At 41.7% G+C, this 17246-nt stretch overlaps 1 protein-coding gene and 1 long non-coding RNA gene across 7 annotated transcripts in view; one reads left to right on the top strand and one right to left on the bottom strand.

The window, feature by feature from the left end:
- Positions 1 to 17246, bottom strand: part of ATP11C (ATPase phospholipid transporting 11C) — a 190750-nt gene that overhangs the window by 33542 nt on the left and 139962 nt on the right. For all 6 annotated transcript variants that reach the window (XM_056540795.1, XM_056540791.1, XM_056540793.1 and 3 more), the window contains 6 exons: positions 14351 to 14422; positions 12642 to 12715; positions 10580 to 10683; positions 6861 to 7042; positions 1553 to 1816; positions 588 to 756 (listed from right to left, as the gene is read on the bottom strand). In XM_056540795.1, coding sequence (XP_056396770.1) covers positions 588 to 756; positions 1553 to 1816; positions 6861 to 7042; positions 10580 to 10683; positions 12642 to 12715; positions 14351 to 14422 — 865 coding nt within the window. The remainder of the gene's footprint in view (positions 1 to 587; positions 757 to 1552; positions 1817 to 6860; positions 7043 to 10579; positions 10684 to 12641; positions 12716 to 14350; positions 14423 to 17246) is intronic.
- Positions 4622 to 17246, top strand: part of LOC130291687 (uncharacterized) — a 54797-nt gene continuing 42172 nt past the window's right edge. The window contains exon 1 of the long non-coding RNA XR_008848000.1: positions 4622 to 4684. This is a non-coding gene — a long non-coding RNA (uncharacterized LOC130291687). The remainder of the gene's footprint in view (positions 4685 to 17246) is intronic.

Here is a 17246-nt window from a genome sequence, read left to right as displayed (position 1 = left end):
GTCACTATAGCAACGCGGGGTCCTGATGCCTGTGATTACGGAGGTGCTGGGAACCAAGAAACCCAAAGTCACTCAATAGCATACAACATAGAAAGACAAAAAGGTACCCGCACTCACCGAGAGGAAACAGCAGACCGATTTCTATGGCATCTCGGACAGATCCGACTGTAGGCTGACAGCAGGGCGCTCAGAGTGGAGGCGACTGCCGGCAAAGTTTCGCGCATATCGCTCTTCTTCCGGCCTCGTATACGAGGCCGGAAGAAGCGCGATCTGCGCGAAACTTTGTCAGCCTGAAGTCGGATCTGTCCGAGATGCCATAGAAATCGGTCTGCTGTTTCCTTGCGGTGAAGCGCGATCTGCGCGAAACTTTGTCAGCCTGAAGTCGGATCTGTCCGAGATGCCATAGAAGTCGGTCTGCTGTTTCCTTGCGGTGAGTGCAGGTACCTTATTGTCTTTCTATGTATACAATTTCATATTTGTATGCTACATTTCACACTGTGTGACAGCTAGAAGCTATTATTAGAGACACATACATCCCTATATATGTACACAGTGCAATCGTGATATGGTATGAGATATATACAGACCTGTGCTTTCTGCAACGGAGCCATACGACAACATAACACCGCTGTGCATTTCTGGCAAATCTGTAGAAATATGTTTTTATAATGACTGGAACTGCAGTTGGAATTTAAGATAAGAGACAATGTGGAACCATCTATTATCAGCCCATAATCTTGGTTTCCTGTCCAGCTCCTGAAACACAGATAAGGACGCTTACTCATGTGACACAGGTATGCAGTGCGTGAATAGGTTCCCTACTTGAATGTTACACTTGACCTTAGTTTTTTATGACGTTAATCTGGGATAAATAGTTTAGGGTGAATGTCCACCCTTAAATATAATTTTATTTTTTATTTTTTTCTAAACCCAATACATAAAAGACATTGCTAAATAATAATATTTTGATATTTACTAGGAAGGAAGCTTTCAGCACAGTATTTTATCATTGGCTCCATAAACAGTATACAATGTGCTCCCTCTAGTGGTGGCTGAGGGTAGAGCAAATTTTAGTTTTTAATGGTGTATTACAGGACTAGAAAAACAAGTCAGAATTTTTCGAGGAAGTGTCTGCTGCTGCAATGAAGCTCCAGTGGGGTGAATAAAAATTATCTGCAATGCCACACACAACCTTTAGACGGTTTAAGGGCTGTTTCCAAAAAAACGCAACCTTGGTTTTCTAAGCCTGTGCAATCATTTCAACTCTATGGCTTGTCATTGGTCATATATTTAAAAAAATGAAGTTCTGGCTGATATAAAAGATTCATACAGTAGCCAATAGACTGTATTACAACTTTGATAAAAATGTTAATGTCTTAGAATGGCACACATTCTGATCCCTATATAACTAGATAAAAATATATCAAGAACCTTGCTGGTTGCCATATTGGCTATCCACCACGTGAATAGTTTTAAAGTATAACATAGAAATACTTCATAAGAATTCATCTATTTCATTGACTTTTGCAGTACTTATACAACAATAAATTACCTTTTAATAGTCCCTTTTATTTTGGGTGCTTCCTGCACCAGCTTTCGGTGATACTCTAGGAGAAGCTCCTGTAAGCGATCCTCTTTCCTTTCACTTTCCTCCACGTTTTTGGTTGTCAGTTCTAGCAGTTCAGTAGTATTCTGAAATAATCTACAGGCATAACATGTAGACTTTGCGGTCTCCATCTTGTCTCCAGTTAGCACCCAAACCTTCATACCTGCTGCATGGAGGGCCTCAATAGTTTCCGCTGCTTGTTCCTGTAGCCTATAGAGACCAATAGAAACCAGAAGGAAATTAGAGATCTGCTTGTTGTATGAATTTTTTTATTTTATTTTTTTTAATACAGAGACTAAAAAGGTTTTCTACAAATGTATCTTTTAAGGTAACCCTCTGTAAGTTAAAACCTCTGCAAGCGTTTGCTACCTTGTTTTAGATGCTTTATGTGTGCTGCACTAGCAGCCACAGGAATACACAAAGTGTTACTGTTTAGACCACAACAGGTCTCAGTCCCAAGTTTTAACCTAGTGAAGTGTTCTGCAGCAGGCTTCACTCCCTGGCTGCGTTTGCATTTAAAACAAGGTAGCAAACGCTCCCTGGTTGCAGCCAGGGAGCGTTTGCTACCTTGTTTTAGATGCTGTATGTGTACTGCACTGGCAGCCACAGGAATACCGAATAATGCTGCTTGCCTATTGCCCATTGACCAAAGACTGCCAGCTGGAGTATGCAACAGTCTGCAAAGTTGTAGTTGATTGAAAGTGTTACTGTTTAGATTACAACAGGTCTCAGTCCCAAGTTTTAACCTAGTGAAGTGTTCTGCAGCAGGCTTCACTCCCTGGCTGGCAGACTCATTCACTTTAGACTAGAATGGAGTGAATGAGACAGACGCGGCGGTGGGCCACACTTTACAGGGATATAACTTGCGATTGCGGTAGGTCTTTGGACTCTAACCACATGTCAAAAGTTTTTACAAACAACAGTAACCCTTTCAGCAGCCACAGAAATGTCAAAGGCTTATGAGAGAAATGTTTTCTTAATATGATGGCAAATTATTAGTTCTTGCTTGTTAATTCCATTGTGCAATAAACACAAGAATATCCAAGGGTAATGGAAATACTTGACAACAAAGAATTTACAGAGGTCGTAATGAAAACAAAGTGAACTCACTTCAAGCTGCAGGAAACCGTATCATCGGGAATAAAGTGAAGTCATTAAACGGTACAAAACCCCTTTAGAAATCATATTACAGAGCTCACCAACACAATGGGGGAGATTTATCACAATCTGTGCAGAGGAAATGTTGATTAGTTGCCCAAAGCAAACAATCAGATTATTATTACATTATTCAAAGACCCTTTCAAAAATGTAAAGTGATCTGATTGGTTTCTATGGGTAACTGGTCAACTTTTCTCTGCACATATTTTGATAAATCTCCCCCAATGTGAGCAGGGATCTATCTTAGGGATCAGGGTGATATTCCTTATACATTGAGTGATCCAAAAGAACAGCATATATTGTATAATGTCAAATTATCTACAAGGGACAATACACTAAAAGGGACAGATATGCTCATAAAAAATAGCTTCACTTTTACACATAATGCATCGCTAGTTTTCCTTGGCTCACAGACTGCTGTCTACGGTTCCCTGCCTCACAGACTGTCCCATATGATTCCCCCTCACAGATTTACCATTGGTGCTCTCTCTCTCACATACGGCTACTTTTGTCCCCACCTCTTTTTCCTTACAGACTGCTTCCCATGCACCCTTTTCTTACAGACTGCTTTCAAATACCTAATGCTACTATAGAAGACGGGACAGCACTCACCAAAAAACGAGGGTTTATTAGTGGATGCAGCAGTGGAGACAGGGGGGGCTGAGACTGGGACAGACTGTTTCACGCTTTCACAGCGCTTCTTCAAGCCGGTATGAAGAAGCACTGTGAAAACGTGAAAGAGTCTGTCCCGATCTCCACCGCTGCATCCGCATGCCACTACCGGAATGCTTCAATAAACCCTCGATGTATGGTGAGTGCTGTCCTACCTTCTATATTAGCATTACATATTGAACTTTATCGGGCATTGCACTGCAGACATCAACCATCAACTCCAGTCTGGGCGTTACTACCACACTCCTCCGTCATTCAGATCAACAAAGCCTTAGTCCTGTATGTGCCGGACCACCTTACTCTTTCAGTCTATGCTTTCAAATACCCTTTTCTCTCACAGAGGTGATTCCCATGGACCACCACCTCTCACCCACACATAGCGGCTTGTCCTCCAGAGCAGTGTGTTCAGTTATTGCAAAACTACAACTTCAAGCAAGCCCGGACAGCCTTTGGCTGTCCGGGCATGCTGGAAGTTTTAGTTTTGCAACAACTGGAAGCACACTGGTTGGGAAACACTACCTTACAGACTGACAGAGCCCACCACTGCTGGATCATTTACATAACTTTTGCCTGTCATACAGACTATTTTAAAATGTTGTGTTTGCAGTTCAAGTATACACTTTACACATGCATAAAAGTATACTCCTAAAATGATAGCCACAATCCTTTTGGACACAAATAAAAACATTTTTCTTAAATGACAGCCAAAGGGCGACCCATGCAAATATGTCCTATATGTTGAGCACATACGTTAGGAGTTTTCACTTTAGACAATGTGTAAAGTGTATATCATACATTAGTATCATTGGTGTCTCTGAGACACAAGAAAATCCTGCATATGCATTAATACAGACTAATAATGCAAGCCATTCCAACCATGGTACAAGCTATAGCTAAAAAGTAATGTAGATGAAGAAAGACACATGTCCATCAAGTTTAACCCTTAAAAGAAATCTGTCATCAGTTTCACCTGCACTAACCTGTCTGTACAGATAGGTAGGGCAGGTGACACTGATGACAACAATACTTACCTGGTCCCATTCCGTGCTCCGGCTATCCTCTTTTGTATCTTCCTTTCTTGGGCTGGTAAGGAGCAGGGCGGAGCTTTGTGACATCACCGCAGCTGTTTGCTAGCAGCATAGAACAGCAGAGGTAATGCCACAAACCTCCCTCCATGCTCCAAGTCGGCCCTGGAACGGAAGATACCGAATAGGATAGCCCGAGAACCATAGCACAGAACGGGACAAGGTAAGTATCGTTGTCATCAGTGTCACCTGCACTACGTGTCTGTACAAAGAGGTTAGTGACGGTAAAACTGATGACAGATTTCCTTTAAGAATACGTATCTGATAGTTCTGTAGTCCATGACACCTACACACACACACACACACACACACAAATCTCATGGAGTAATGGCTTAAAACGTAGAAATACTATTATAATAATAAAGGTGCCTTTGCCCTCCTTAGTCATTAAAGTGAATATAGTATCCATTATGTTTGGAATGGGAAAAAATTTATATATACCCACACACACTATTCCATATTGTAGAATTGATTGGACAATGTACATTCTTAGCAGCCATTCAATACAGGTGTGCTAAGTGACCGAGTCCTCCAGTAAAACTAGAGGCTCAGCACTATTGGTAAACCTCCTTTGTAATGCAGCAGCTCCTAAGTTTAGTTCAGTTTTATTACTTAAAAATACATGACGTACCTATAAAGCATTAGCTATGTGCATTAGTCATTCTTTGAAGAGCCAAAGAGCTGATCTGTAATGGAGTGACATCATGGGGTGTAACCCTGTGCTGGTCCAGATGTCATGAGTGCATCAGGCAAGAAGCTGAGTGCTATGCTGTTATTATATAGAAATTCACTGTATTCCTGAGCTATCTGCTGCCAATGTTTAGGGCAGGAGTAACCCGTCAAGACACACAAGGACATGTTAATTCCTAAGATGATGTCTGCACAGCAAGCTTTAGGAGCTTCACAGCTGGGGGCTCTTCGAGAAAGGAAATGACTTTATTTAGAAATAAATCCACCAATGTTGTGGACGAGATAAGTAGATATTTGGCACATCTAAACATATAGCGTGCTATCTGTTTACTAAACACCCAGCCCATTGTAAAACCTATCAATGAATCTTTACTTGGATCTGGTGGCAGAATGCTGCACTGTGGACCAGCTACCCTGCGTTCATTTGTGTGCTCCCTGACAGTGCACCTCATACACACCTGATGGTCCATGGGTATTCGTGATACAACCCAAGGTTCAGTATACCAAGCTTTGTAGCATGGAACAATATATAGGGGGAGATTTATCAAAACCAGTGTAGAGGAAGAGTGGTGCAGTTGCCCATAGCAACCAATCAGATTGCTGCTTTCATTTCTAAAGAAAACTGAAAAATAAAAGCAGCAATCTGATTGGTTGCTATGGGCAACTGCACCCCTCTTCCTCTACGCTGGTTTTAATAAATTGTCCTCATAGTGTTTAGACCGCAGGCAGTGTCAGGCAGCTACACTTAAATCTATCAGGATATTGTTATGTATCAAAAGAGGCATGAGGATCAAGAGAACGTATTCCATCTGTTTAGTAAAAATAGTTCATTCTCTGGTTATTCCTCCATCCTCCTGTCCTTTGTTTATTGCTCTTTGCCCCGGGTTACGGACACCAATGTGATCTAGCAGTGATGGCTGTGCTTGTGTAGTGTCCTCTCATTTATTTCTACAAAGAATGGATGGGATCTCTGGAATATGCATTCTGGAACACGAGCACTAACTCAAGGCCAGGCCACCTTTGTGCAACCCCATAGACAGGGGGAGAACAGATCGTGACAAAAACACTTACCATTGCTGTGGCTGTCATGAGGTGCGGCCTCCTGTCCATCCAATGCTGATCTATACCAGCTGGAGATCAGCATCAGGAGTGTGCAAGTTCAGACAAGTAGCGCATTGACATCACTAGAGCGTCACTTGCCTGGGGTGTCAATCAGACACCAACACCATATCCTGATATTGGCAGGACAGTAGAGCAGCTTGCGCTAAAAGGTGAAAGGGGGAGCTGGTAATACCCCTTTACGTACATAAGTGGACTGTACATAAAATATGGAGAAAATGGTTTCATGTAAAACTCCCTTAAAAGACAAGGGTGCGACAAGCCTTCTTTATTATATGAACTGCAAATCTGTGGACTACTACTATAATAACTAATACTATGCAACTATGGGATTATTTAGAATATTTGAGAATATGGTACAAATGAAATCTTATGTTAGTGTTTTATGGAAAGGCATAGGAAAAATCAACTAAAAACAAATAAATCTGACAGTGACTGCTGACAGCAGGTGTCAAGTCCATTGCTGAACCTTCCATAACACCTTGTATTGTATTGTATTCAATTGTATGTTAGTAGGACACACAGCTGACCTGTCTTCTACAGCAGTAGCTCCAAGTAAATGCATGTCGTCTTCTATGTCATCATAAACACGCGCCAACTTCTCTTCCCTGTCTTGTAAAGCCATTTTAGCCATATCCAGCTTTGTATTCATCCTGTCATACTCCTCGTGGCTGAGTTCTTTATAGGCTACACAGAGAGTCCGGTATCCATCCTAAAAACAGCACAAGACAAGTGTTGGCCAATGTCTGAAGACTAACCAAATCTGATCAAGGTTATGGTAGTTTGCAATAAGTTTTTAAATTATCTGCTTTGAATTGCTTCTGAAAGTATTAGGAAATCACATGCAAAGCAATTTACTTATACAATGGTATAATAAGGGTGTATTCACACTGCATATGTATGTGAATTTTGGCACTTCTTCCACGGCAAAATCTGTGTAAAATTTAAAAGAAAACTGTCAGCCCGTTCACCCACACTAAACCTTATACACTGGCTTATAGTGTGAGTGAACAGGAGTCCAACGAGGGGTCACTTACTTAAATATGTCCAGTAGGTCCTGAGATAAGTCCCCCAGAAGATCCTCTGCTGAATTCAGTAAATCATGCAGTGGGGGCGGGGCTTCATTTGCTTAATTTACATATTCATTGTCTGTGACTCCACATCCTAGTGAAGGGGAGTCACTAAGCCCTGCCCCCTGTTAAGCCCCGCCCCAACGTACGATTCACTGAATTCAGCAGCGGATCTTCTGGGGGACATATCTCAGGACCTACTGGACATATTTAAGTAATTTAAACATTTGCAGTCTCTCCCTTCTTCCATAGCCTGCACTCCACTCCACTCCACCCATTTGGCCCAGGCGTTTTTAATTAGCAGGAAATTGCATAAGGGTTTCCTCCTAACATTCTCCCAGCCCTCTGGCAGTGAGCACATGGTAGGTTTCATGCTGGTGTGGTTCTCTGTGGCGGCCATTGTTTCTGTGATGCTTTGTCTGTGGGGTGGTGCGGCGCAGAGCCAGGGGCTAGGTCGGGCAGTAGTGGGGCTGCCTGGCCACTGGGTCGCTTCCCCCCACTGGGCATGGGGTCCCGGAGGCGGTGGTCGCCGCCGGGGGCTACGGCAGTGTCAGGTTAGGGACCCACTAACGAGGTGGCCTTGACGTGGCGAGTGGGCATGTACTTTTTGATCAAAATGCATACTAACAACCTGTTAGTTTTTGAAATTATGCTGAGAAGCAAGTAGATCAAATTACAAATGGTGGATGTGCGGCTGTGTTTCTCTCTTTGTGTTGTATACTTAAGTAAGTGACCCCTCGTTGGACTCCTGTTAACCCACACTAAAACCCATTGTATAAGGTTTAGTGTGGGTGAACAGGCCGACAGGTTTCCTTTAATATTACTCATCATACATGTGAAGAAGGTTTTTACAACCCTGTCAAAAGTGATGGAAATTTTCTGCAGAAGATTTTTGCAATTAGCTTCATTGAATGACAAGATAATCCACATGTGAATCTACTGTAGACTCGCAGCACCTTGCAGAAGAAACTGGAGGCTATGTATCAGATTTCTGATGCAGAAAACAATGTCTGACTTTAAATCTGTCACATGCCTAACAAGGGGTCCTTTTACACTGGCAAACTACTGTCCAATACAAGCGCAAATCAAGTCAATTGGCGTTCATAAAAGGAAGCTTTATTTGTGAGTGAAGGCTGCACAAAAAATTGCTAAATCATTCACATGGCCCTACACTTACAACATTACTGGGTCCCTTAGAGTCTACATGGTGCACAGCAATTTCTCATTCTCTTCATTTTAGGGGGCAGGATTAGGGTTAAACAGTTTGCCAGTATTACACAATTTCTTCTTACATTAGTTGCCTGGCCAATCACAGCACTCTCTGCTATGACATTACATAGTGTTAAGGAAAGTGCACTTGACAGAACAAGCTGGCACTATGCTAGGCTGGTTATTTACACCATACACTACTGTAGGGGGTTAGTGATGAAATGGTTTTGCAAGGTGCTCTGTAAGAAGAAAGAAAAGAAACAGCAGCAGCACAGCAAGGAAGGGGTTCTACTAAGCTGCTGCTGAGGACACGTCTTCTGACTGAAGAGAGGGGGATTAGATACAGGAGGCAGGACTATATACATACAGCAGCACCAAAGCAAAAACGGGGATATACAGAGCACTGAACTCCTGCTGCTAAGATGAGAGGGAAGCCCTGATTAACTCAACAGCTTGTAGGTATACAGTGTCTCTCCAGAACATAGCACTAGCTAAACCCCACCATCACTTCATGTAATCTGCCTTGCTCTAGCCTTGCTGTGTCTGTTACTAGAGACAGAATCCCCCTAACTACAGGAAGTAAACAGCTTGTATCTGGGGAAAGGAGTCACTTTTGCAAAATTAAGCGATGTACAGAAACATTAGGAATCACATAGGCTATTAAATGGAAACAAGCTGTTTAAAACAACAATGGCTATTTAAGAAATACTTATTTCAGCAACATGCTGATCTGTCAGCAGGATCCAGACTGCTATTTACACCTGTCTATTGTCTGCTAACAGAATCCAGGTAAAAAAAACTGTTGTATATTCTGACAGAACTAATCCGAGCCTAATGGAATATTATTAGAATGGCTGCAGCAAAAACGTGATGATTCTTCACAGTTTTCCTGTTTATTAGACTTATGGATGCTGCATTCGGCTGCCTGGTTATGAATAACCGACTACTACAGAAGGCCATGAAAATGTCTCTAGTCAAAAAACAAAAAGCAGTAGTGGAGTAAAATGTCTCTGCTAGTATATTATGGTTACTACCAACAGTAACAGGATTGGCTGTTGAAGATTCTTCAAAGGCTAAAATGAATCTGTAAAACTGCATTCCTGTCTATTGAACCTATAATATATGTGGTGTGCCGGTACAGGACATGGTCTTGTACCCTCCCTAAGTCCCCTCAGGAAGAGTCCCTGCAGTCCATAGGGCTCTCCTGCAGGGTTCACCCCTTTGCTCACCTTCTATTGTTTCATATGAATGCATTGTGTATATTGTGTATGTATTGTCTATATGTATAAAGTTTGTACAAATCTGTACAGAAGTGTTAGTCATGTGAAGCATTGTCATGTGACATACCCATAGTTCCTTGGGCACAGGAACCACAGGCTTAGCAACCAATGGGCTTTAGTTCAGCCTCCTTAGTATATAAGGGACTGTAGTCTCTCAGTTAGCTCTCTTGTTCCTGCCCTCTCTTATCTCCTGGATTTCAGCCAAGCACAATACCTATACTATCTAAATTCATCTCAGCTAGGCCAAAGCCTAAAGAACCTGCAGCCACTTCAAAACGTGAGTTATCAAGCTCTATCTACAATTCTAGTGACTACTACTCAACTCAAGAATAATTTTAGTAGCACAGTGGCCTGCATAGATATTCTCAATACTACAAGTCCCAGTAAACCTGTGAGGTATGCTGTGTCCCGCTTGCCTCTAGACAAACTGCACAACTGTAAAAACCTTTTTCTTTACAGTTCTGCATAATTCCTGCTGTGGACATTCCTTTATCCGTTTTTGGGTTGGTTGACGGCGGTTACCATACCGGAATAACCACATTCTGGCGTCACGAATAATCCGGGGTTAATAACACCTTACCCCACAGGGTTAATACCACAGACCCTGCTACACTATTGCAACACCCTAGCTCACCACATATACACACTAAGTTTCAGTTCAGGCGTGCATAAACAGAATGCAAAACATACCAATGCATTCTGCTCCACATGAACCTTAATGCGCTCAATCTCGTCCCTGGCCACTCTGTGAAACACCGAAGAGTCGGCTCCTTTGCAGAAAAGGAAAATTTTGCCTGAAACAAGAAAAAAGAGAGTAAAGAGATCATAAATGTCACCGTACCTTGGAATGTGATGCTGAGCCCTGGTGTAAACACAGAATTTACAAGAAATCTTTGGTGTAAACATCCCTAAATATGGAGAGGTGCTGATGGGCGTCTTCATAACTAAACATCATCATTAACCCCTGACCTTGCTTGTCTGTGAGCAGAACACAGATTTATCATCCTAATTTTCACTGGGATATTTTTTTTTTTAAGATTTTTTTTTTTGTAATTTCAGAAACGAAGACGTGAATAATTCTTGAAGTGATCTGCTGAAAGTCCTATGAAATCATCCACAAACACAGCAGAACATTTATGTTTACAAGCAGCTATAATACAAGGCAGAAATACCTGATGTCCAGAAAATTTCATTTATCTATGTTACCACCTATAAACACCATTCTGACATTATTTTTTTGAATTAATTATGCCACAAACAGACCATCTACATGACTACTCAATTTCACCTCCTCGTCAAGCCTAATTGTGGTGTTTTGGAGTGAAGAAAAATATAATAAAATAAAGAAAACATGATAACGGAGATTTATCAAAACTGGAGCCAAGTAAAAATATAAAGGGAGCTATAAGCAGCAACCAATCAGAATTTATATTTTTGGGTACAAAATAAAGCCGCTTCCTGATTGGTGGTCAGTCGGACCTTCCTTACATTTTCTTTGCACTAGTCTTGTTAAATGTGCAGTTTCTAAACCATTGTTTTCCAAACAGGGTGCCTCCAGCTGTTGCAAAACTACTACTCCCAGCATGACCAGACAGCCTTCGGCTGTCTGGGCATGCTGGGAGCTGTAGTTTTGCAACAGCTGGAGGCACCCTGGTTGGAAAACTCTGTTCTGATTTGCCGGAATGGCGATATACAATAAAACAAAGTTTGCCACATCAATGACTGAGCAGTGGCAGGGTTAAAGGGGTATTCCAGGAAAAAACTTTTTTATATATATCAACTGGCTCCAGAAAGTTAAACAGATTTGTAAAATACTTCTATTAAAAAATCTTAATCCTTTCAGTACTTATGAGCTTCTGAAGTTAAGGTTGTTCTTTCCTGTCTAAATCCTCTCTGATGACACATGTCTCGGGAAATGCCCAGTTTAGAAGAGGTTTGCTATGGGGATTTGCTTCTAAACTGGGCGTTTCCCGAGACACGTGTCATCAGAGAGCACTTAGACAGAAAAGAACAACCTTAACTTCAGAAGCTCATAAGTACCGAAAGGATTAAGATTTTTTAATAGAAGTCATTTACAAATCTGTTTAACTTTCTGGAGCCAGTTGATATATATAAAAAAGTTTTTTCCTGGAATACCCCTTTAATATGATACAGGGATGACTCCATTCTCATGACTAGTATGACTTGGGAGCACTTACATTAGTTTTTTTTTTTTTTATTGTGGCACAATTGACACATCTGTGATACCTTAATGGTTTTGGTGTCAATATCATGGAAAAGAAAAAAATAATGAAATATGTCACTTTGAAACGCTGCAGATTTGTTGTAGATTTGCTGCAAATTTGTTGCAGACTTTTTCCAATAGAGAAAAAGCAGAACCACTCACCCCGCCCGGGGAGTTGTAGTTTTGCAACAGCTGGAGGCACCCTGGTTGGAAAACAATGGTTTAGAAACTGCACATATGACAAGACTAGTGCGAAGAAAATGTAAGGAAGGTCCGACTGACCACCAATCAGGAAGCGGCTTTATTTTGTACCCAAAAATATAAATTCTGATTGGTTGCTGCTTATAGCTCCCTTTTTATTTTTACTTGGCTCCAGTTTTGATAAATCTCAGTTTTCCAATAGACCTCAAAAGAGAAGTAAAATTTTGCAAAAAATTTGCAGAAAATCTGCAACATATCTGCAGCTTTTTAGTCCGGTGTGAACATGCCTTTAAGCAGATTGATAGTATTGAAAGAAGCCAACCCCACCTGTGTTTGTTCTAACAAGCACACTCATTCGCCGTCTCACAGGATCAAAGTTCAGAACATGAAGAAGCTGGTAGCTGTTAATAAAACCAGGAGCAATAACATCAGTATCGACAATCTGAAAACAAAAACATTGTAAAAATCTCTGTACAGTTTATTAATATACTCTCCCCTTCAAGGCTGTGGGGGAGTGGGGAAGGTTAATATAGTTTTTTTTTTTTTTTTTTACTTTGGTAAGGCAGCTTGGACATATAAAAAAAAAAATATATATTATTTTATATCCCCTTTATATGGACCAAGCCCATTTTAACCTTAAGGACCAGGCCAATTTTATTTTTGCGTTTTTTCCTTCTCACCTTCTAAAATCCATAACTCTTTTATATTTCCATCTACAGACCCATATAAGGGCTTGTTTTTTGCGTGACCAATTGTACTTTGTAATGAAACCTCATTTTACCATAAAATGTACGGCAAATGCAAAAAAAAAATTTTTTTAGGGAGGAAATTTTTATGAAAACCACAATTTTGCACATTTTGGAGGGTTTCGTTTTCACACTGTACACTTTACGGTAAAAATGACGTGTTATTTATTCTGTGGGTCAATACGATTAAAATGATACCCATGGCTAGATACTTTTATATTTTTGTACCGCTTAAAAAAAAAAATCTAAAACTTTTTGTACAAAATCAGTAATCTAAAATTGCCCTATTTTGACCACCTATAATTTTTCATTTTTCCGTATATAGGGAGGTATGAGGGCAAATTTTTTGCGCTGTCATCTGTACTTTTTATCAATACCACATTTGCATATATAAAACTTTTAGATAATTTTTTTATAAAATTTTTGGGAATAAAATGTGACAAAGAAAGCAGCATTTTTGGACGTATTTTTTACGTTTACGCCATTCACCGTACAGGATTATTAACATTATATTTTGATAGTTCAGACAATTACGCACGCGGCGATACCAAATATGTTTATAAAAAAAATTTTTGTTTAAGCTTTTTGGGGGTAAAATGGTAAAAACTGACAATTTTCATTTTTATTGGGGGAGGGGATTTTTCACTTTTTTTTTTTACTTTTTATTTATAAATTTTTCTACTTTTTTATTTATTTATTTTTTTACACTTTTTATGTTCCCATAGGGGACTATCTATAGCAATCCTTTGATTGCTAATACTGTTCAGTACTATGCATAGGACATAGCACTGATCAGTAATATCGGCTATTTCCTGCTCTGGTCTGCTCGATCTCAGACCAGAGAAGGAGACGCCGGGAGACGGACGGAGGCAGGTGAGGAGACGGATGGAGGCAGGTGAGGAGATGGACGGAGGCAGGTGAGGAGACGGATGGAGGCAGGTGAGGAGATGGACGGAGGCAGGTGAGGAGACGGATGGAGGCAGGTGAGGAGACGGATGGAGGCAGGTGAGGAGACGGATGGAGGCAGGTGAGGAGATGGACGGAGGCAGGTGAGGAGACCTCTGTCCGCCATTACAGGGGATCGGATCACCGTGGCAGCGCTATGAACACTCTTTCATTAAGGGTTAGCGCTAACCTCATTTAGGATACGCACTGGGTGGGATCTCTGGTGTATTTACGGTACTATACCAGGTGCTGCGCTTCTGTTTTTTCTTCTTCTCTTCTTTCTCTTGTCTTTCATAAAGGTTGAGGAATAATAATAGAAAATGGCAAGATGGCCAGTATACTTACACTTCCATCTCATTCTTCTGGTTTTTCACCTTCATGAAATCATTTTCCGTCCCCATGTATGTAAACCCATACCTGAAATAAAAACATGTAATTAAAAACTTAATAAAAAAGAATCCAAATTAAAAAGGATTTTCCATGGAAAAATAAGTGTTGACCTATCCACAGAATATGCAGCCAAGAGTTGATTGGCAGGGTTGCACCCCGGCTTATGGGTTACATCCAGGCATGTGGCTATGCCAGTGTATTAAGTCTGAAGCCTCGGCTCTGTACACTGTGCAGTGATGGCAATGAGTTACTGCAGAGCAACTTCCAGTGAAGTAAATGGGAGCTGTGCTTTGGTAACCCGACACGGCACTGCACAATGAATCAGCTGATCGGAGTGGCTGCTGATGAACTATTGATGGCGTATTCTGTAGATAGGCTATGACCAACTTTTTTCCCAAGGAAACTGCCTTTACGTGATAGATCTTAAGTTCCTACAATGATGATCTATTTTGGTGCCAGCTGGAAGCACCTAGATTTTTTCCCAGTTCACGGATTATATTAAAATTAAGATTTCTCTGAAACACTGTAGGGATTCAAAGTAAATCACAGGCATTGTAATAAGGGGACCTGTACAGGATTCATCCTGCCTGTGGTTGAAGCAGCATGAAACTCCTGACACTTTAAGTCAACCTTCTCTAATACAAAGGTTTTTTTTTTTGGCATTTTTTGCTCTGTTCAAGTCTGGTAGAACACTGAAATTCTTGAAAGTTCCCCATTCTGTGTCTGCATGTTAGATCCTGGACGGCTGTAAAATATTGCTGTCAGCATTCCGCGTCTGGCATGTCTTATTTTACAAGCGGACATGTTTTATAGGTGTATTGTACAAACTAGGACCCAGTAGTATGTGCTCGCCAACAGGTCAGCTTACCAAACACAGCCACCTTTTCTCCTCCCATCAGTTGTCTGACTAAAGGTCTCCGCAGAACGTAAACATATGTGTCTTTCAAAAGTCAGACTGCATACTGCTTAAAGGGGTACTCTGCCTTTAGACATCTTATCCCCTATACAAAGTATAGGGGATAAGATGTCTGATCGCAGGGGTCCCACCGCTGGGGACCCCCACGACCACTCTGGTGCACCCGGTGTTCACTTAGAGCGTCGGGGGCAGTGCTGGAGACTCGTGATGTCACAGCCACTACCCCTCAATGCAAGTCTATGGGAGGGGGCGTGACGGCCGTCACGCCCCCTCCCATAGACTTGCATTGAGGGTGTGTGGCTGTGACGAAATTCGAAGTGGATCCAGCAATTCCAATAAAACATCGATTTTATACGTTATTCAACAGCATAAAAAACTTTTCATGAGTAGCACTCACCGCACACCACCTAGCCAGTGATACACAGCAACATGGACGCGTTTCGAGCACATGCGCGCTCTTGATCACCATCTGTGTGGCTGTGACGTCATGAACGGGGCGTGGTCATGACAGCACAAGCCTCAGCCCCACATAGTCAGTCATCTGGTACGGAGGCATCTTATCCCCTATCCAAAGGATGTCTAGGGGCAGAGTACCCCTTTAAGGATGAGTTCACATGCAGCCAATTTGTTGCAGATATTAGAATGGTGACCTTTTCGATGAACTGGACAGTTGCAGAAATTTCAGCAAATATTTGCTACACGTAAATTCACCTTTAAACTCCACTGAAAGACTGCGGCCAGTCTGACATGGTAAGTAATGCAACTTCCTTTGAGCATCCGATAATCAGACTGTTGAATAAAGTTCCGATATTTGGACATTTCTAAATGATGTGTTTACCCAAAAGGTACAACGTACACGAGTGATGCTAGCAGCATGAAATCATGGCAAAATTTTCCAAAATTAATATTGGCTCAAACTTGGTTCAACTGTATTTAATACTTTGTCCCAATAAAACGTATGACTAAAACAACACATGATGTTCTCACAAGTAACCAGCAGGGGGACCTAAAAGACCAAGGAGCTAAATCTGATGACAGCATAATGTCTCTCCTCACATGAACTATAGTAACCAGAGGTGGGAGAGGAGCGGCTGTGTACTGGATTGTGAAACCAGACAGCTGTTCCAGAAACAACACTTGTCCGGACTGCTGACAGAGCGAATGATCCCGCTAAACGGAAGTGCGACCTCCTAACACCTTACGGAAGGAAAGATAAAGTGCTGCAAATGCATGTGACATCATTCCATTATACCTGCAGGATTTATGGAGGAGGCAATGAAAGGCACCTGGACATATGCACCATAGACAACCGAAATCTGCCCTCTACATACATACATACAATGCAGCTATTAGGTGGCCTTGACGTGGCGAGTGGGTTTGTACTTTTTGATCAAAACGTATATACTAACAACCTGTTAGTTTTTGATATTATGCTGAGAAGCAATTAGATCATTGTGCAAGATTGTAGATGTGCACCATGTCTGTCTTCTACCTGAATTTACATTGTGTTTTCTATCCCCTCTCTTTTTTTTTTTGTTTGAACATGAGCTGCACTCTTCCCCACCCCCTCAGCCCAACCCTATATAAGTAGTAGTTAGCTACACATGGGCCTTTTCTTTCCTGGCAGCCTCCCAGTCTGACCGGGAGAGCATGGTAAGTGAGCTATAACATCCTGTTCACACTGGTGTGGTGCTGTGCAGTGTCCGTTGCTGCCGTGGCGCCGTGTCTACGGGGAGGTGCGACCCATGGACTGGTTTGAGTGGCATTGGGGCCGCTCTGCCAGTGGGTCGTTCCCCCTGTGGGCACTGGTGTCGCCGCCCAGTGCTGCGCCATTTTATGCTAGGGACGTCAGGGACCCACTCTAAATAGGTGGCCTTGACGTGGCGAGTGGGCTTGTACTTTTTGATCAAAACGCATATACTAACAACCTGTTCG

Source organism: Hyla sarda, chromosome 9, assembly GCF_029499605.1.
Source record: "Hyla sarda isolate aHylSar1 chromosome 9, aHylSar1.hap1, whole genome shotgun sequence".
NCBI classification, from domain to species: domain Eukaryota; kingdom Metazoa; phylum Chordata; class Amphibia; order Anura; family Hylidae; genus Hyla; species Hyla sarda.
The sequence above is the reverse complement of the archived record's forward strand: the minus strand, read 5'-3'. Positions and strand labels throughout refer to the sequence as shown.